Here is a 20,258-nt window from a genome sequence, read left to right as displayed (position 1 = left end):
GCTATTCCACCTCGCCGCACTGTCCTGGCTACGGGGAGCATTCAACCAGGTAAGGTTGGGCAGGCTCGGTGCTTAAGAACTCCTGTACGCCTTCACGGTCCGGTATATCCGGCGCCACCTCCTCGCCCCAGCCCAGTACCACCAGTGCCAACACCATGCACCAGGCTTCCTGTGCGTCTCCAGAGCCCTGTTCCTCCTCCACGCACTCGCCCTGTGGTGCGTGTCTCCAGCCCGGTACCACCAGTTCCGGCACCACGCACCAAGCCTCCTGTGCATCTCCAGAGGCCAGAGTCTGCTGTCTGCCCAGCGCCACCTGCGCTGCCTGTCTGCCCAGCGTCGCCTGCGCTGCCCGTCTGCCCAGCGTCGCCTGCACTGCCCGTCTGCGCAGCGCCGTCAGAGCTGTCCGTCTGCCCAGCGCCACCTGCGTTGCCTGTCTACCCAGCGTCGCCTGCGCTGCCCGTCTGCCCAGCGCCGTCTGAGATGTCCGTCTACCCAGCGCCGTCTGAGCTGCCCGTCTTCCCAGCGCCATCTGAGCTGCCCGTCTGTCTTGAGCCTTCAAAGCCGCCCATCTGTCCTGAGCCTTCAAAGCCACCCGCCAGACAGGAGCTGCCAGAGCCGTCAGTCAACCAGGACCTGCCAGAGCCGTCAGCCAGCCAGGACCTGCCAGAGCCGTCAGCCAGCCAGGACCTGCCAGAGCCGTCAGTCAGCCAGGACCTGCCAGAGCCGTCAGTCAGCCAGGACCTGCCAGAGCCGTCAGTCAGCCAGGACCTGCCAGAGCCGTCAGTCAGCCAGGACCTGCCAGAGCCATCAGTCAGCCAGGACCTGCCAGAGCCGCCAGCCAGCCAGGACCTGCCAGAGCAGTCATTCAGCTAGGACCTGCCAGAGCCGTCATTCAGCCAGGACCTGCCAGAGTCGTCAGTCAGCCAGGAGCTGCCAGAGCTGCCTGTCACGCCGGCTATGCCGGAATTGCTCTTTAGTCCGGAGCTGCCCCTCAGTCCGGAGCTGCCCCTCAGTCCGGAGCTGCCCCTCTGTCCAGAGGCGCCCATCAGTACAGTGGGGTTATTTTGGTGGGTCGTCATTAGGAGGAGGCCACGGAAGCGGGGATTAACTATGGTGGGCTGGGGGCCACGTCCAGTGCCAGAGCCGCTACCATGGACAGATGCCCACCCAGACCCTCCCCTATAGGTTCAGGTTTTGCAGCCGGAGTCCGCACCTTGGGGGGGGGGGGGGGGGGGGGGGGGTACTGTCACGTTCCTGACCTTATTTCCTTTGTTTAGTTGGTCAGGACGTGAGCTGGGTGGGTATATTCTATGTTTTGTGTTTCATTGGTTTAGGTGTGTCTTATTGGCCTGATATGGTTCTCAATCAGAGGCAGGTGTTTTACGTTGTCTCTCATTGGGAACCATATTAAGGTAAGCTGTTTTCACTGTTTGTTTGTGGGTGATTGTTCCTGTTCGTGCGTTCAATGTTTTTTATATGTTCACTAGTTCAGGATTGTAGCGTTGTTGGTTTCGTTCTGTTTATTGTTTTGTTCGTATTGAAGAGTATTCAAATAAATATGGATGCATACCACGCTGCGATTTGGTCCTCCTCTCTTTCTCCTAACGACGAGCGTTACAATAATGTAATCAAAATATTACATAGTGGTCCCAAAACAAAATACTCACATAGAGTAACCCAGGGCATACCTGGCTAGCACATTTTAAATAATTGGAATTCACAACCTCTGAGGGTCACTTAGACAGTCACACAGACACTTTCAGAACGAGGTCCTTCTTCCAATAGGGCTTCACCAAGTACCGTGTTTCATACAGAACGCACAGTCACCCTGGCCCCTCACCCCCACAGACCGCACCAATCTCCACTGTGATCAATTCAGTGTCAGGACGGCTCTAGGTCGTCCGCAACCGACCAGTAGCAGAGTTTCTTTGAGTCCGCAAACTCTCAGATTACTCTCCTCTGACTCGGCCCTGCTTACGCCTCCAAGGTGCCCTCCTCACAACGGAATACACACTCAGAGCCTACGTAACAGAGGCTTATCTAAAAACTCGGCTTCAAGTGTGGTTCGCTCACCTCTTTCTATAAAAAAAAATACGTTTGAGATGTGGTATCCACTCGGCTCGCCGCCTCTCAGATCAAAGGTGGGTCCATCTGCTTCGTGTGGTTTCCCTGAGATCCCAAGTTTGAGAGATCCCTCGTGCACGATTTGCCCAGATCTTCAGGAGCGGTCACCGAGTGAAGATTCACTTCCCATCCCCGTCGCCAAATGTGGTGGCATATTTCTGCTTTACCAAATGAGGAGAGTTACAAACTACACACCAGTCAGAGTTATACTTAAACTACATCTTTAATAATAAGAAGCTTTGCAATAGCATTTGACCTTCAACAATTCACTATTTCTAATGAAACGTTGAGAGTACCAACAGAAAAGTACAAAGATCTTTTATAGCCAAGATGCACCCCTCTCAACTTACATGACGAATCACAGATCTTAGGAACTGTTCACAAAGAAAGACTGCCACCACATAATGCAGTGACTCTCATACATAAGGCCTTACAGAAATACAACAGCAGTCCTTACAGAGTCTTGGTGGTTCCAAACTTCTTCAATGTAAGAATGATGGAGGCCACTGTGTTCTTGGGGACCTTCAATGCTGCAGACATGTTTTGGTTCCCTTCCCCAAATCTGTGCCTCGACACAATCCTGTCTTGGAGCTCTACGGACAATTCCTTCGACCTCATGGCTTGGTTTTGCGCTGACATGCATGGTCAACTGTGGGACCTTACATAGACAAGTGTGTGCCTTTCCAAATCATGTCCAATCAATTGAATTTATCCATGGTAGACTCCAATCAAGTTGTAGAAACATCTCAAGGATGATTAATGGAAACAGGATGCATCTGAGCTAAATCCTGAGTCTCATAGCAAAGGGTCTGAATAATTATGTAAATAAGGTATTTCTGTTTTCTATTTTTAGTACATTTACAAAAATGTCTAATAACCTGTTTTTGCTTTTGTCATTATGGGGTATTCACTTTTGTCATTATGGGGTATTGTGTGTAGATTGCTGAGGGACAAAAAGTATTTAATACATTTTACAATAAGGCTGTAACGTAACAAAATGTGGAAAAAGTCAAGGGCTCTGAATATTCTTTCGAAGGCACTGTATATAATTTATTTAGAAATCCAATGGATGTAGCAACTGCAGATTGCTCCTTTAAGTTCAGCACTATATTTTTTTTAAAATGTGATTCCTCTGCAACAGTAATTTATGCTTGTCACATTATATTTAGCAATTGTCACTGTACTCATCCAGTTCTATCGTTGATATTGACATGTATTTTGTTTCTCTCTTGACAGCTGGTAAACCTGTCATCCTGGTAGTGCTGGATCACACCTTCGATCCAGACTACACTGTACCTGACAGTAGCAGACTAGTGACCAGAGGTGATGTAATACTCACAGTGGACTGTCTCTTCCATGAGAGCAAAGGACTATACTGAAGTGTCCACGCAATGAAGCAGCAGTCAATGACATTTTGAAGAAGCTTGATATACGCCCTGAGGTATCACCATTTGAAGTGTTTTAAGTCAGTACTGTGTCACTCTGTAGATAATGTATCAGAGGAAGTCATAGAAATGTTCCTATTTTTTTTATCACTTATTTTTTCAGACTATAAATGAAGAGGCAAACTGTACAGCCAATGGTAGTTTACTTTATCTTTGTTATATTCTACATTCACTGCAATAGTAGTATGAACATTATATTTTTTTATATTATAAACTCCAAATGAAATATTTGTGTTACTCTAAACAGATATCGAATTCTTTCCAAATGAAGTTGAGATGCAGTGTGTTAATCTCTTCTCAGGAGACAAGCTGTTGTGGTATTTTCCTCAACTACCACTGTTGCTGTTTTCTACCCTCCAGAGTATGTCCTACAGAGGACCAGAACACCCCTTATTCGAGAACAGAGGACAGACACATTGTGTGGTCCTCTTGTAATGCATCCAATGACTGTGACTGAAATCAATTGCAGGAAGTACATTTTCTGATGAATATTACATTATGTGAGATTTGTTTTAGGGGAAATAGACACATGCATCTCAATCATCTGAAATTAGCCACTATAACATGTAGTGGTATATTCTCTTTCCAAGCCGTGTACCTGTATATTTACTTTATGTGTAGGCCGCAGCTACAACATCAAACAAAAACAAGAAATGTGTGCTTAAAATACAATTTATACATTGATAATGACTGAGATGGTTATACCTGTGATAAAACAAAACAACATATTCAATATTATTATAAACCGGGAAGTTTAGCTCCTAGATGTTGATTGCCTGAAACCTTTTTGCAGCGTTCACGTGCTGGTCGGAAATCGGAAATGTACGACTTGCTAACTGGTTGAATGCGGCATGTGTAAAAAACAGTATACCACTGCTAAGGGCTGTATCCAGACACTTCACTTTGCTCTGTGCCTAAAAACAGCCCTCATGCTGCGTTCATGACAAAGTTGTAAATTACCACATACAACTGGGAAAAATCCACTTGAATGGCCCCCCAACTGGTCATTACTAGTGGGAAACTCATCCATCATCCTGATCTCCAACTTCTCCCACATGCTGACCTCACCTACTAAGGAAATTACCTCTATAAAAGCATTTAACAGTTAAATGCAAAAACCAAACTATTTATAAAAAGCTATCCAGTAATATGTTTACAAGCATGATAGCTGTACTTTTAGTTGATGGTTTAGGCATCTTGTTGGACTTTAGCCAATCATGGTTATGAAGGCAGCATCAGCTGTGGTATATTGGCCACATACCACACCCCCTCGGCCCTTATTGTTTAAATAATATACTGAACATGCCTTAGACATTACTATGTCTAATATGTGAGCAAATGAACTCACAAATTCATGCAGATTATTCATGTTAAACCAATCAATACTTGCATTGTGTCAAGCTATTTGACCTTTACTTTGTCAGAAAATTGAGTATTGTTGTGACAATAATGACCTGCTGTGCAAGAAACCAATAAAAACGAATGAATAAAGGAGGCTATTTATTTTGTCAGAGCCATAGAGACGGTCGGCTGATTGTGAGTTGAACGTTCTCCCCGACCGACCAACGGGCTGGGGCTGTTATAGCCTGACACTTTCACTTTCTGATTACTAGAAATCAGGAGGACGTTTCCAGAGTGAAAATACCGACACGTAAGTGTTTACATAAATTCATATTATATTACTTTTGATCTGGTATTTGACGAACCTCTCGTCCAAAAGTGATTGTGATTGTTTATTATCTGTGTTGGTTGACGTCGTGACAATATTATGCGGTAAGAAGACTACGAATTGGTCATCCTAATTTGTGTATATTTTTCTAGTTTGGGCAGCCGATAGTGCATGGGCGCTAGATCTGCACTATGGTCTGTCTAGGCTTGATATGCATTTTGTTAAGGCGTATCAGACAGGGGAAAGAAAGTGCATGTTGTGGAGGATATTATATATATAGAGAGTGGTCCCGTGTGGCTCAGTTGGTAGAGCATGGCGCTTGCAACGCCAGGGTTGTGGGTTCAATTCCCACGGGGGACCAGGATGAATATGTATGAACTTTCCAATTTGTAAGTCGCTCTGGATAAGAGCGTCTGCTAAATGACTTAAAAATGTAATGTAAATGAGAGGGATGCTCTGACAGAGAGGAACTGGTCTGCATCATTACAGCTCACCCTCAGGGCCAGAAATGGTTTGTGCAGCTAAAACAGAATAATAAAAGACAATAGTGCCAGTTTGATACAGGTGCAACATGTAATGAGTAGGAGAGTGAAAGAGAATATCACCAAAAACCCCATTACAGACAAGCAACACACAACTGAAGCTGTACTCAGTAGAGCTAACGTTAATTTGATCAATGGGGTGAAATGTGTTTAAGGGGGTTAAGCAGAATGTAACGGCTGATTTCCTCCTCTTCGTCTGAAGAGGAGGTGTAGGGATTGGACCAAGACGCAGAGTGGAAAGTGTCCATGTTTTATTACGAATAAACTGAACACTACACGAAACAAAATAACAAAGAGAATCTAACCGAAAAACAGTCCCGTGTGGCACGAACACTGACACGAAATACAAACACCCACACAACACACGTGAAACCCCGGCTGCCTAAGTATGATTCTCAATCAGGGACAATGATTGACAGCTGCCTCTGATTGAGAATCATACCAGGCCGAACACACAAAACCCCAACATAGAAAACAACACATAGACAACCCACCCAACTCACGCCCTGACCATACTAAATAAATACAAAACAAGAGAAAACAGGTCAGGAACGTGACACACAAGCTAGTCTTTGAAGTTGTGGAGTTGGATCAAAACCCACTACTCTCTGGTTTTACGTGTGAGCACTTAGGACTCATAACTCACAATTCCAGCCGAGCTAAACAAAGTGGAGCAGTGCCCCAAAGAGCTGCTGAGCGAATATCATGACGTGTTCAATGATCTAGTGGAGTCTGTGCTTGGAGATGTCCATTTTCAGTTTTGTCTCATAGACTAGACATAACATAGATCTGAGACACATGTACATCTGAGACACAATGTACATCTGAGACACTCAAATTAGTAATGTTATGTATGGTTACATAAAACAGATGGCTACTTAGGGTGGTTTGTCGGGGTCGGTGTATAAGGTGAACGTCTAGTAACTCAAAGGTTGCGATTTGGAATCTCATCACGGACAACTTTAGCTAATTAGCAGCTTTTCATCTACCTCCTACTTTTTAGCTTCTCTGCAACTCTTTAGCATGTTAGCTAACCCTTCCTCTAACCCTGACTGAGGCTGGAAATGCTGAGCCGCATAAATGCAAGACACATTGGCGGGGAGGCACGCTGTAGACAGGCAAGGGACACACTTTTCTGGCCGAACATGAGAGGGGAAATCAAGGACATGTATCCAACTGCTCAGCCTGTAATGAATATGCACGAGCACAGCAAAACGAATCAATGATTTCACATGACATCCCAGAGTGCCCATGGCAAACAGTGAGCATGGACCTTTTTGCGTATATAGGAAAGTACTTCCTGATTATGGTTGATCATTACGCAGATTACTGGGAGGTGGAGCCACTGCCAGACGTGTCAGCTGACATGGTCGTCACATTCTGCAAAGTCCAGTTTGCCATCATGGACAACCAGACTGTGTAATCACAGAGAATGGGGGGTGCTATGAATCAACCAGATTTGTTTAAATTGCAGTGTGGATTCATTCATGTCACCTCCTCCCCTCACCATCCAGGAGCCAATGGAAAGGCAGAGTCAGCTGCCAAGAGAGTGAAAGGCTTTTGCAAGAAGGCCAAGCTAGACAGTATGGACATATGGTCAGCTATACTGCAGTTGTGCAACACGCCACAGAGGGGATGGACAGTAGACACGCACAGCGTCTGATGTCGCGCAGACTCAACTCATTGCTGCCGGCGGCACCCAACCTGCTGAAGACCTCTTAGGTTATGGGTGTCACCAGTAGCTGTGTGTGGGTAAAATCACTGGGAAGCAGTGTTTGATGCGTCACTACAGATGCGGGTTCGATCCCAGGCTGTGTCACAACCGGCCGTGACCGGGAGTCCCATAGGGTGGTGCACAATTGGCTCAGCGTCGTCCGGGTTAGGGGAGGGTTTGGCCGGGGTGGCTTTACTTGGCTCATTGTGCTCTAGCGACTCCTTGTGGCGGGCCGGGCACCTGCAGGCTGACAACAGTTGTCTGTTGAATGGTGCTTCCTCCCACACATTGGTGCAGCTGGCTTCCGGGTTAAGCGGGCGGGTGTTAAGAAGCGCGGTTTGGCGGGAAAGTTTCGGAGGACGCATTACTCGACCTTCACCTCCCGAGCCTGTTGGGGAGTTGCAACAATGAGACAAGATCGCATATCACTAAATCGGGGTAAAAAAATAGATATTTTTCAGATCTGTGTTTCATAATTTTCCTTCAATTCGCAAGAGGGTAAACGTATCTCACCAGAGAAAGCGTCAGAGTGAGCGAAACAAAAATGTGCTAATCAGCGTTGAGCTAAACTGAGTGAGTTCAACTGTGAATGGTCCTGGCGGAAAAAAAACTACGTCTAAAGGGAAGCTAGCTTGGATTTGGCGTCTCTCCTATCAAATCGCTTTGAGAGCATACGTCATTAACAGAAACAACTTGAATTGTTGCATCTCATTGTGTTGTTGTCCACCGGTGGCTAGCTAGCCAACTAGCTAAAATTGTCCCTTTCCTAAATTAGCCATGGATGGATATAGGGATTTGGACTTGTAGTTTTACTTAATTCTCTGTACTGGCCAATGATTTTAAGATCGATTCTGACCCAAACATTTCTCTACAAATAGGGTGAGTCAGCATGTGTTTCTACTTTCACGAAGGCGGACGCACGCACACACGCAGGCGCAAACAAAAATCAGAACCATGTACAGCCATGGTTGGACTCAATTGTTTTTGGTATCATTTAATTGCCACTGTATTATACTAAGCAAAGGTGATTTGATGATGTTGAAATGTTGAAGTTGAAATGGTGCTGGAACAGTGGAGGCAGCGCCTGTTTTCTTTGTGACTTGCAGTAACTCTCTGTGGTTCTAAATCAATAGTTGTTTATTGGTCTGAAAATGTCAGAAACATTAACTTCCTTAACCATGCTGTCGGTCATGTAGGTCTGTTACATGCAATTTGCGTCATGGATTTCCTCAGACAGAGGTTGCTGTTTTGTGATAAAACAAAGGTTTTGTTAAAATGTATTCTGCCACTGTCGTCTTATTGTCTCGGCCTTTAGGCCTATATATCACGCTCGCAAGGCATATGAATTCACAGCACATACAGTGTAGGATGTAATATGGCTTTTCTGGTTGGGGGGGGGGGGGGGGGGGGGGGTGGCTTGGCTTCCCCAGTGATTTTAACCCCGTGCCCGTTTCACCCGGTGTGCATCTGCGTAGTGGTTGTCTGTCACGACCAACCAAAAGCACCATTTTATACTGGGTATCAAGCTTTTGTTTCTTCCTTCTCGCCATTAAAGCTAGTATAGGAGGGAAATGATGCCACGATCGATGTAATTAAGTGTTTCAGTAACAGGCAATCCTTTGTGTGTCTCTGCAGTGTCAGTATTTGACGTTGCACTCATCTAAACAGTGACTGTTTCTCCGTGGGTCTTACCTGGCAACGTAATAAAGGTTGATAAACAGCAGCAGGTGAGTTTATATTCGTAAGATTTTGCATCCACAGCCTAATGACTCTTACCTTGCCCTAATCAGTGAATTTGTTATTTGATTGCCCAGGCTTATTGAATTATGAAAAACGTTGATAAATGTACCTTTTACAGTAAGGAAAATGAATTCTCTGGGCACAATGTATTTTCTATCTGACAATGTTGTAAAGTTCAGTATCAGAATAGGCCTACCGTCCTGAATCTGTTATCTTTTCAAGATCAGAGCAGAGGACATCAAATCCTGTTTCCCTACAGCAGCATCAGTGTGACAAGTATGAGTCAGGTAACTACAATGAAAAATACAGTTAGCAGCTGTGTAAGCCTGTGAACAATGTTTTGGACTAATAAATAACCTATCAATCTCTTCCTCCTAGGCAAGGACAAAGAGTTTGGAAAAGCCATTCAGGATCCTCCCACCAAGTAAGCACAGATTAACATGATCTGGGTCCCAATTAACTTGTGGTAACCACCTGTAGCAGGATATCAAAGAGTCTTAGCGCAGTAGGCTATTGCAATAATCTTCTATTTATTTAACACATCTACATGTCAAGGGAACGGGAACAATGGGCATCTTGGCAAAACAGAAGTGTCTGAAAATGTTAGGTCGACTAGCTATCAGTTTGCGCTGGTCGTGGCGCTGTCCACGGTGCTGAATGTTTGTGCGCCGGTAGAGAGAGCAATAGTAATGGCGTGTTTTTGTAGGCATTAACTCCGCCATCGTTCGTTGGACAAAGCTTCTTGGGAAATACATTTAGTTTTTGTAGGCTTTTTGAATAAATGCTGAAATAAGGTCTGTGGTAAACACAGGCCCAGGAGATCTTATACATTTATACAAAATATCTCCTTAGCCTGTGTTAACCTCAAACCTTATTTACGGCGTTTATCCCAAAACCCTATTCTTTCCCCATTAATTTACCCGTTAGGAATGGCTGAACGAACCAGAGGTAACTCATTTCAGTATTTTAGGACTTCACGCGGGCGAATTCTATATAGTTTGCGCTGCTGAACATTTGTGCATCAGTAGAACAGTGTCCCCAATTGGTCAATTTCACCGCAATATCATCAGGAATTAACAAAGAGTTCCGCTATCTCCAACTTTTTGCGTCGCTCTGTTCGCCGAACTTATCTATCCGTGCTCATTTTGGCGAGATCCACTTTCCTTTCATTGAAAATGAATGGGCTCCGTCATTTTGTCAGTGCACATCCATTTTAGTGGACATTGCCTGTAAGGGCACAATAAGGAATTCCAACAGGCTAGTTAGATGTCTTTATTGTAGCTGCGACTTCTACAGTACAATTTAAGTTAGCCTACAACACTGCCATTTATGGACCAGGCTAGCTGTAAGACACTTGAATATGCTAATGTAGTAACTGAGGTGTCACAGTTGCTTAACCCTAGATTTAAATCACATGCTTATTATTCTATAGAGTGGAGGACGGAGAAATTCTTCACCATTCTGACTGGAAATACTCTGCGGTCTCATGAGGAAATCAATCGCTGTCTCACTGCAAAAGGTTTAACTGAGGTGATGTCACTAGAGGAGAGTGATGTCATCATGGCTTTCTGTCCCATCGTCTCTCGTGCTGGGACTGATGTTGAAGCAGCACTGCAGCAGATTCCAGGTAGTCTTGGCACCCAGAACCAAGTGTACTGTAACAATCAGTCACCATAGACTATTTCCAGGTGATCAATAATTCATACAGGAACTTCTCAAAAAGTGACATCTAATTCCAAAAGCTCTTATTTGTCCTTCACTGTCTTGACAGCTGGTAAACGTGTCATCCTGGTAGTGCTGCATCACACCTTCGATCCAGACTACACTGTACCTGACAGTAGCAGACTAGTGACCAGAGAGGATGTAAAACTCACAGTGGACTGTCTCTTCCATGAGAGCAAAGGACTACTGAAGTGTCTTCGCAATGAAGAAGCAATTAGAAAGATTCTGGACAGGCCAGAAATACAGCCAAAGGTAGTTCACCTTTATTCAATATGATAATTTAGATAAAGAGGAACATTGCGTCCCCAATTAATACAAATGGGAAAAGGTGAGCTTGAGTTGAGATTAGTAACGTCTAGGGAAATAACACGTAGTTGTAATACTCCTCATGCACACTGACCTGTATGTGTACTGTGTATTTTAACTCAGGTGCAGGATGATGAGGTCTGGGAACTAGTCAGAGAAGAAGCCAGTGATGCCCCTGAGCAGGAAAACCTAGAGGTATGTCGTCTCATTTCAGACTTTGCTACTTGGTCAAAATACAAATGACAGGTCAGAGCAGAGGGAGGTGGCCAGAGCAGAGGGAGGTGGCCAGAGCAGAGGGAGGTGGCCAGAGCAGAGGGAGGTGGCCAGAGCAGAGGGAGGTGGCCAGAGCAGAGGGAGGTGGCCAGAGCAGAGGGAGGTGGCCAGAGCAGAGGGAGGTGGCCAGAGCAGAGGGAGGTGGCCAGAGCAGAGGGAGGTGGCCAGAGCAGAGGGAGGTGGCCAGAGCAGAGGGGATCAAATCCTGTTTCCTTACAGCATCATCAGTGTGACAATACAAATATGTTTCAGGTAAATACAATTAAATGATACAGTTAGCAGCAGTGTAAAGCCTGTGAACAGTAATACATAGCCTATCAATCTCTTCCTCCTAGGCAAGGACAATGAGTTTGGAAGAGCAAATCAGGGGCCTCTCACCAGTTGCAGCATCTGCCCTTGCAAGTAAGTTATCTCCCTGAGCTTTATGCATTGTATCGTCAGTTGTTGTAAACACTCTTCCTAATTAAATCATATTTGTTTTCAGGAGCTGGAATTGAAGAGGACATTGATATTCAAGAGTTAACAAGAGATGATCTGAACGAACTTCTGCCAGGCCTTGAGCATTTCAAACTTAGGAAGAAGATCAGTGAACTTCTAACCCAATCTAAACAGGTTGGTATAGCCCCAAAAGCTTCTATGGTTACTGTACCACTTTGTGGGATCATTCAGTATAGTTAATAGAATGAAGGTTTTTGATTCAATGTACATTTCCATTGTATGTACTAATCCCCCCATGTTTTCTGTTATTTTTATTTCTTAGGACACAGCTAAACCTATCGATTTAATTCTTAACGAGTTTAGGGAATTCCTTCCAGCTGTTGTCATGAAGAGTAAGTCCCTTTTCAAGGACTTTCAGCATAGCTGTCACCCAATACATTTGTGGTGTATCTTTGGTTGTAATTGTATGCATTGGTCACTTTCTCCTTACAGATGCACTTGTTCCTGGGGAAGTGTTACATGGCTACGTAACTATTCTTAAAGATTTGGAGAAGCAGCTGGCCAACGCCCTGCACTTCATTCAGGAACACGTTGAACTGCTTGAGAGCTACAATCAAGAAGAGCCCATGGAGGCTGAGGGCAATGCTGTGTCCCCATCAGCTGACTCTGCTACAGCAGGAAACCAGCCATCCAATGTTGCAGGTAAATTACATAACTGCTGTCTGTGTTGGTTGCAGAACATTGGGTCTCATCCTTCATGAATCAAAAGACATAGATAAAGATATAAATATTGTAAACAGGTAGATTTCATGAATAGTGTAGTTTTGTTGAGAAGTTAAACATTCAAGACATTCACTATTGGGACTTTAATGGAGCTCGAACAGTCTTTTCTTAGCCTGAAATTACTCAGTTAACAGCCGCAATGTTAATTTTTTCCAGTACATAAACAATCTGTTAAAGGCGCTTCAGAACAACCAGGTAACTCAACCTTAAACACGGCACGTTTTTATCAAAACAGAAGAATTCTATAATGTTATTAAACCCCTTTACAGCTGGCAAAGCCAACCACAATAACGTGCACAGACTCACAAGAATGTGCTGCAAAAACATTGGATTTTAATTCATAGTACTTTATGTTGTCCTCAGCCTTAGATGCTGTAGAGGCCCACCCCAAACGACCAAGAACAGATATGCCACTTACCAATGGTGGGCAGAACAGGCAAATCTTCAAGGACACCCCACCTCATACTTTAGGAGCAACTGGAATAACATATGCTCCTCCAAGTACCACTGGTAGTGGGCAGTTCAGGTCACAAGACAAACTGGAGACCTCAAAATCATACTTTCCATACACTTCAGGAGCAGCTGCTGTTGAGCCATCTGCAACATCCTACAAAGATAATTATCAAAGCCTAATCACTGCTCAAAGTAAATAAGTATCATCAATTTATAAGTAAAAAAAATGGATGTATCAATCACAGATTGCCCCTTTAAGGAATTGGAAACAATGTGTTGAGAGAATTTGATTTCAATTGCTACTTTCAGATAGGTCCTCATCAGTACCTGGTAACATCCAGGCCCCAAAAGAAAAGGAAGGAAAAGAATCTGGAAGTTGGTGGAATTCTTTCAGTGGATTCAGACTCATTGAAACAAAACATTTGCCGGGTGAGATTCTTGAGATATTTGTACTAATCAAAAATAATTTGTTCATGCATTTCCCGTCAGTCAATCTAATTGGCATAAATCACTCCTTACCTCTCCGCTCTGATAGCTGATGTGTGATGAGCTTTCTAGTGTGAAATGTCTGCAATGGAAATCCACCACTTTGCTTTTGTATGCAACATCTTGGGGATATACTGTATGTAGTGTTGTAATTTAGTTCTGTTTTGTTTCAAGAAGTTCAAGTCTATTCACAAGTGTGTGGAAAAACCCTGAACACTCACCTTGCACTCATGAAACAAGTGGAGGATCTGGGACTTAAACGAAAGGAGACCAGTGTAGAGGACTGCCAAGTCATAATGGTCTTCTGTCCTGTTACATCTCGTGTGGGAACTGACATTGAGGCTGCCATGAGCCAAGTTCCAGGTAGGAAAGCCTTTTGGGATTACACCATGAAAGTAAACGATTTCTAGACCGAATACAATTGTCAATACTACTTCCATCATGGGATTTCATTTTACTCAACAGGATGTATTAATTAATGTTGTAGAACAACCTTTTGTCTCTAATGATTTTTTTGTGGAAGTACTTTTCTAACGCTTGCATCATTTTGTCTCTCAACAGGTAACAGAGATGCCATTCTAGTGGTGATGCACCATACTTTTGATAAATGCTTTGTCACAAGCCAGAGATCTGCATCTCACTACAAAAACGTAGTGGAGAAAGTTAATGTTCTCTTCCATGACTCTGAGGGACTTCTGCAGTGTAAAACAAACGATAATGCAGTGACTCTCATACATAAGGCCTTACAGAAATACAGCAGCAGTACTTAGACATTATTAAGTTCGCCATTGTGGCAACACAAAGAAAGTGTCTGAAGTCTGTCACAAGATTACAACGCCACCAACATGATTTAAAAACCTACAACTTCCACCCAGGGCGTTGGTGACTCATTCTAGTTTAGAATAAAGCATATCACAATCTGTGTAGTGAGCCAAATGAAAGATTATCTTGATTCTCAATAACTACAAAATTAGTCTTCTCCCTGTAGAACCTCTGGTGTGAGTGAATCTTTGAAGATTAGATACCTCATACGTATTTGTTTCAGCTTGTTCTACTTTTAGTATTAGAAGCACTTATTGTTTGAGGCATTTCCTACTTTGTTACATTATGCCTCAGAGATTGAACAGTTGTACCTACAGTATCATGAGAATGTGTTTCTGAATTTTTAGTCTTAATTCAATGAGAATAAATCAAGTACAAGTGTTGCATAAAATATTGAATAACTTAGTAATAAAGACATTGATAACATTTTTCCTCCAAACTCTTCTGATATCAATAGATTTATTCATTTGTGTTGAGGAATTTCTGTCTCTGCAGATGGACTAATAACATCTATTCCAAAGCTAAATAAAGTTGTTCTTATTTTCATAAAAAGAGTACACATGCAACATTGATTAGAACAAGTGTTGAGTCAGATATGTAATATTTATCATAACACTAATAATGTAATTGATTATAAAAATTCTGCTGATATCAATATAAAAGCTGTGTAGCAGCATTCATTTCTAAACATCCTTCTAGAAACACTTTAGGCACATTTACATTCACACAAAATGTGATATAGGAGCACTTCTCTCTTGCCTCAGTCTTTCCATCACAAAGTAAAGACAGGCTTTAATGACAAAACAGCAGTTAGTATCATAGTTTTGTCAACTCATGTGAACCCTGCTGTTGTCACTACCCACTGTTAATAAAGGACACTATAGTCAAAATGTCATAAGACCACCAGGCCACAAGAACAACACTTTGGTGCCAAAACACTCCATTTTGGTGCTACAGGCCCATGGTAAAGTAGATCAGTCAATGAGAATGCATGTTCTTATTTCCTCAGGCACTGAAAGTAAGGCCATGTCCCATGATCCATCCATCAACCATCTCCACCTCGCAGAAATAACTGTGTCATGACACAGTGCAGATCATTGATAAATCTATTATGATATTTCATGTGTCTCAAATGTAATGCGTTTATATGGACAGGCTTAACAGGAGATTGTCCTCAAATCTTCTCCCTCAACAGGAATTGGTCTGCAACCTGTTAATGTGTGCAGTATGCATAAGTGTGAATAAAAACTTGAAAAACATCCTTTTACACTTTGGTATGAATCACATGAGCATTTGTTTTGAATTTGTCCTCATAGGACACTAGAACTACAGACATGCTGGAAAATATAGGTAATTAACAGTATATCACTGTTCTTCAATATATTTAACTCCTGTCTCATCACCACCACTGGTTTTATGCCATTAGACAGTATCATATCCCCACGCCACAAGAAACCAACGGTCTTGATTTCACAATAGCTTTACAATTCTTTCTCAGACACACATCATGGCATTTATCCCAGTTAACTCAACCTAGACAAATCAACCATCTGATACGTCTTGTGAATATGTTAACTGGACAGCCATGGTTAATATACTCCGAATAACACACACAAAAGTATATACAGTACCAGTCAAAAGTTTTTAAACACCTACTCATTCAAGGGATTATCTTTATTTGTACTATTTCCTACATTGTAGAATAATAGTGAAGACATCAAAACTATGAAATAACACATACGGAATCATTTAGTAACCAAAAAACGATTAAAAATATATTTTATGTTTTAGATTCTTCAAAGTAGCCACCCTTTGTCTTGATGACAGCTTTGCACACACTTGGCATTCTCTCAACCAGCTTAGTCACCTGGAATGCATTTCAATTAACAGGCGTGTCTTGTTAAAAGTTAAATTGTGGAATTTCATTGTGACAAGGTATATAGAAGATAGCCCTATTTGGTAGAAGACCAAGTCCATATTGTGGCAAAAACAGTTCAAATAAACAAATAGAAACAACAGGCCATCATTACGGAGAATTTCAAGAACTTTGAACGTTTCTTCAAATGCAGCCGCAAAAACCGGCAAGCGCTATGATGAAGCTGGTTCTCATGAGAACTTCCACAGGAAAGGAAGACCCAGAGTTACCTCTGTTGCAGAGAATAAGTTCATTAGAGTTAACTGCATCTCAGATTGCATTCCAAATAAATGCTTCACAGAGTTCAAGTAACAGACACATCTCAACATCAACTGTTCAGAGGAGACTGTGTGAATCCGGCCTTCATGGTCAAATTGCTGCAAAGAAATCACTACTAAAAGGACACCAATAATAAGAAGAGACTTGCTTGGGACAAGAAACACGAGCAATGAACATTAGACCGTTGGAAATCTGTCCTTTGGTCTGATGAGTCCAAATTTGAGGTTTTTTGGTTGCAACCGCCTCGTCTTTGTGAGATGCAGAGTAGGTGAACGGATGATCTCCGCATGTGTGGTTCCCACTGTGAAGCATGTAGGAGGAGTTGTGATGGTGTGGAGGTGCTTTGTTGGAGACACTTACTGATTTATTTAGAATTCAAGGCACACTTAACCAAGATCGCTACCATAGCATTCTGCAGCGATACGCCATCCCATCTGATTTGCGCTTAGTGGGAGTATCCTTTGTTTTTTAACAGGACAATGACCCAACACACACCTCCAGGCTGTGTAAGGGCTATTTGACCAAGAAGGAGAGTAATGGAGTGTTGTATCAGATGACCTGGCTTCCACAATCCCCCGATCTCAATCAGATTGAGATGGTTTGGGATGAGTCGGACCGCAGAGTAAAGGAAAAGCAGCCAACAAGTGCTCTGCATATGTGGGAACTCTTTCAAGACGGTTGGAAAACAATTCCAGGTGAAGCTGGTTAAGAGAATGCCAAGAGTGTGCAAAGCTGTCATCAAGACAAAGGGTGGCTACTTTGAAGAATCTAAAACATAAAATATATTTTTATTTGTTTTTTTGGTTCTACATGATTCCATATGTATTATTTCCTAGTTTTGATGTGTTCACTATTATTCTCAATGTAGAAAATAGTAAAAATAAAGATAATCCCTTGAATGAGTAGGTGTTCTAAAACTTTGGACCGGTAGTGAATATACACACATATTCTGGTTCGGGGGAGGGACGGGCAAAAAAGTGCCAATCATATACATTAAATGAACAGTAGAGAAAGTCTGGGTAGGGTCAACATCCCTCCCCTTATAGTCCACACCCTCTGTAACCCTGATGCTGTAGCCATGCGATTGGCCCTCTGTGGTGTCCGTCACTGGCTTGGTCGGTTGGGGCGGCCCCTCCAGTAGTTGTTATAGGCCTCCTGGAACATGTTCTTGCAGCCGAGCTTGGCGTCAAGGCGGGAGCAGATGAGGAAGGAGCCGCCCATCTTGCGGTGGAGAGAGTAGGTCTCCTCGGGGGGCGGGGTGAGGCGCTGCTTCAGCATCACAGGAATCAGGTTGTGGATGCGCTCTGTGGTGCTCTGGGCTCCGAAGTTAAAGGGCTCCATAGAGGCAAAGGCCTCGCCCAGGATCATCACCGCGTCCACATGGGCGTTCACCATGGACTGAGGGAGGGGACGGACAGAACATACTCAGAGAGAGTAATAACCTGTATGTATGTGTGTGTGTGTGTGTGTGTGTTTTAGTGGGTTCAGGGGGAGCCATTGTAATGAAGTTATGGGTATTATTCACTACTCAGTTTATGCCATGGAGTAATGGAGAGCCTTCTCAATTCATTGTCTATGACTAAATAAACTAGTATGTGGCATTGTTGATTACGAATGAATTGACTCACCTTTGACTCATAACCTGTGAGGAACTTCATGTCTACTGATCTCTTCCGAACCCCCTCTCTGTTTCCCTCTGCTGCTGACTTGATGAGCTGATTAAAACAATGAATGTCACACACAAAGAAATAATTTTGATCGGCTATGTTTTGTTGTGGGAAAAAGCCTAATATCTTACCTCAATGTAGATGTCAGTGAAGTCCTCACTAAATCCCCTCGTGGCTCCGAAATCCAACAATGCAACCTATGGATGGAACAGAAGTAATGTTTAGTCATTCTAAGCATTCAACAACATCGTGCTTTTGGAGGTGGCTACTGCATAGGCTTGGCAGGCTCTACAGAAGACACCAAGACAGAAGACCCATTTAAACAGAGAACCTTTAGGAGGGTCATCAACATTAGTTACAGGACTCTAATGATGAAGTTGATAACAAGAGTTAAAAGGCAGACTCACCCTGTGTGTCTGCGGGTCGTAGAAGAAGTTGGACCAGTTGGGGTCAGTCTGCATGTATCTGAACTCAAACAGCTCCCTTAAACAAAGTTTCAGGATATTCTCACAGATCTGACACACACATAGCGAGAAAGAGGCAGAGAGAAAGAAAGATACTTTAAGAACACACATTTTTCAGGTTGCAATTTCACCACCAAGGGGCAGTAATACACTTTAGCAGGTGTTTTGGAGGGTGAGGTGACAGAAATGAGTTTGTTGTAGTGGCGTTTGTCTTACACATCAAAACAAGCTTGGGCAAGCAGAAAGCACACATCAAAATCCACAAGTACACAATGTACAATAAGTAAAATACATAATGGTGGCCTTTGTTAATGAACACAGTTGCAGCATACAGTGACCTCGTTCTTGAGCTCCTGGGAGAGTTGTTCAGCCTGGTCCAGAGGGAAGCCGGGGACCAGCTCTGTGGTGAGGACGGCGTTGCTGCTCAGCTCGTCTATTACATCTGGCACGTAGAAGAACGGGTGGTCTTTCAGCAGCTCCCTGTACCAATCGCATAACCATCGTCAGACGCAGGAACAACACAACACACAGCTTTGAAAACTCAGCTCTTAGGACTCAATGGGAATATATGTACATTATTTATGTCATGACATTTCACAGGATATTTCCAGTGTTTTCAAATGGCATTATGTTACTGTATGAATTTATAATAAGACGGTATGATCTTCTCTTCAAACTCCACAGATGTATCAGTGAGTGACCTCTACAACAACTCATTGCATCTCCACAATCCCTCAAATAATCCTCCAGTGTCTACACTCTAGCTGTACAAATCACAGTTTAATACTGTATGAGCATGTATAGAAGGGAGAGTGTCACCGGCCATGGTCAAGGTGAAAAAGCATGTCATCCACAGCTGGTGCGTACTGTATGTAACAGGAGCCTCCTCTCTGGACATAAATCTTATCTCACACCCTCACCCTGCCAACAAACCTGGGGATCATGGAGCGGAGACAGGGGGCATGAGGAGAGGGTATGGAGAGGGAGTGCTTGTTGTCTCCTTGTATTATGTCCAGATCAGCTATATTTAAATGCTGGCTGTAGACGAATGATGCACTTTTATATCAAAGGCATCAAAGCAACACTCCCCAGAGGGCGGGAGTGGCTATTCGTAGACCCTACAGGCTACAGTACATTTCCTGATCTGGAGTCATACATGTTGTGTTGTCCTCCCACCACCATCTGGAAAAGGCACTGTGTTTAAGAGATTAATTTACCTTGTCCCCCTTGGGATTTATGGATTTACTAAGTGCTCACTAAAAAGCCACAACTTGAGTCATCACAAATTCCTATTGCTTGGCTACATCCAAAAGATAAAGCAATCTTTCCCCCTTAATTTCTGGAGCTTGTAGTGACGATTAGATAATGAAAGTAGTTACGGGGAGGTGGTCTTTTAGACAAAGCTCATCTGGTTGT

General features: G+C 43.3%; 2 protein-coding genes across 8 annotated transcripts in view; one reads left to right on the top strand and one right to left on the bottom strand.

The window, feature by feature from the left end:
- Window positions 1–5,089: 5,089 nt before the first annotated feature.
- LOC129825140 (uncharacterized) lies at window positions 5,090–15,776 on the top strand. Of its 6 annotated transcripts, none has more exons than XM_055884971.1 (16): window positions 5,090–5,220; window positions 9,130–9,221; window positions 9,462–9,521; window positions 9,613–9,658; window positions 10,667–10,861; window positions 11,006–11,208; window positions 11,386–11,457; window positions 11,871–11,937; window positions 12,020–12,147; window positions 12,296–12,365; window positions 12,466–12,675; window positions 12,913–12,951; window positions 13,120–13,401; window positions 13,519–13,638; window positions 13,870–14,058; window positions 14,257–15,776. In XM_055884971.1, exons 3-16 carry the CDS (start codon window positions 9,513–9,515, stop codon window positions 14,463–14,465), a joined length of 1,839 nt encoding a protein of 612 aa, XP_055740946.1. In that variant the 5' UTR covers window positions 5,090–5,220; window positions 9,130–9,221; window positions 9,462–9,512; the 3' UTR covers window positions 14,466–15,776. The 6 variants fall into 6 exon arrangements, with proteins under 6 accessions (XP_055740946.1, XP_055740944.1, XP_055740947.1 ...); XM_055884969.1 differs by having other exon boundaries at window positions 9,457–9,521; XM_055884972.1 differs by having other exon boundaries at window positions 5,091–5,220; window positions 9,457–9,521; window positions 13,873–14,058.
- The window catches only part of LOC129825139 (atypical kinase COQ8A, mitochondrial-like), a 42,019-nt gene continuing 36,718 nt past the window's right edge, over window positions 14,958–20,258 (bottom strand). For both annotated transcript variants that reach the window (XM_055884967.1, XM_055884968.1), the window contains exons 11-15: window positions 19,181–19,322; window positions 18,786–18,893; window positions 18,510–18,575; window positions 18,340–18,426; window positions 14,958–18,109 (exon numbers count right to left, since the gene is read on the bottom strand). In XM_055884967.1, coding sequence (XP_055740942.1) covers window positions 17,816–18,109; window positions 18,340–18,426; window positions 18,510–18,575; window positions 18,786–18,893; window positions 19,181–19,322 — 697 coding nt within the window. In that variant the 3' untranslated portion in view covers window positions 14,958–17,815. The remainder of the gene's footprint in view (window positions 18,110–18,339; window positions 18,427–18,509; window positions 18,576–18,785; window positions 18,894–19,180; window positions 19,323–20,258) is intronic.

Source organism: Salvelinus fontinalis, chromosome 27, assembly GCF_029448725.1.
Source record: "Salvelinus fontinalis isolate EN_2023a chromosome 27, ASM2944872v1, whole genome shotgun sequence".
NCBI classification, from domain to species: domain Eukaryota; kingdom Metazoa; phylum Chordata; class Actinopteri; order Salmoniformes; family Salmonidae; genus Salvelinus; species Salvelinus fontinalis.
The sequence above is the reverse complement of the archived record's forward strand: the minus strand, read 5'-3'. Positions and strand labels throughout refer to the sequence as shown.

Excerpts from the sequence above, each read along its gene's own strand:
- LOC129825140 (XM_055884971.1), top strand. Across the intron at positions 11,938-12,019 it reads TGCAGCATCTGCCCTTGCAA|GAGCTGGAATTGAAGAGGAC; the intron begins GTAAGTTATCTC and ends ATTTGTTTTCAG. Across the intron at positions 12,952-13,119 it reads AGGCGCTTCAGAACAACCAG|CCTTAGATGCTGTAGAGGCC; the intron begins GTAACTCAACCT and ends TGTTGTCCTCAG.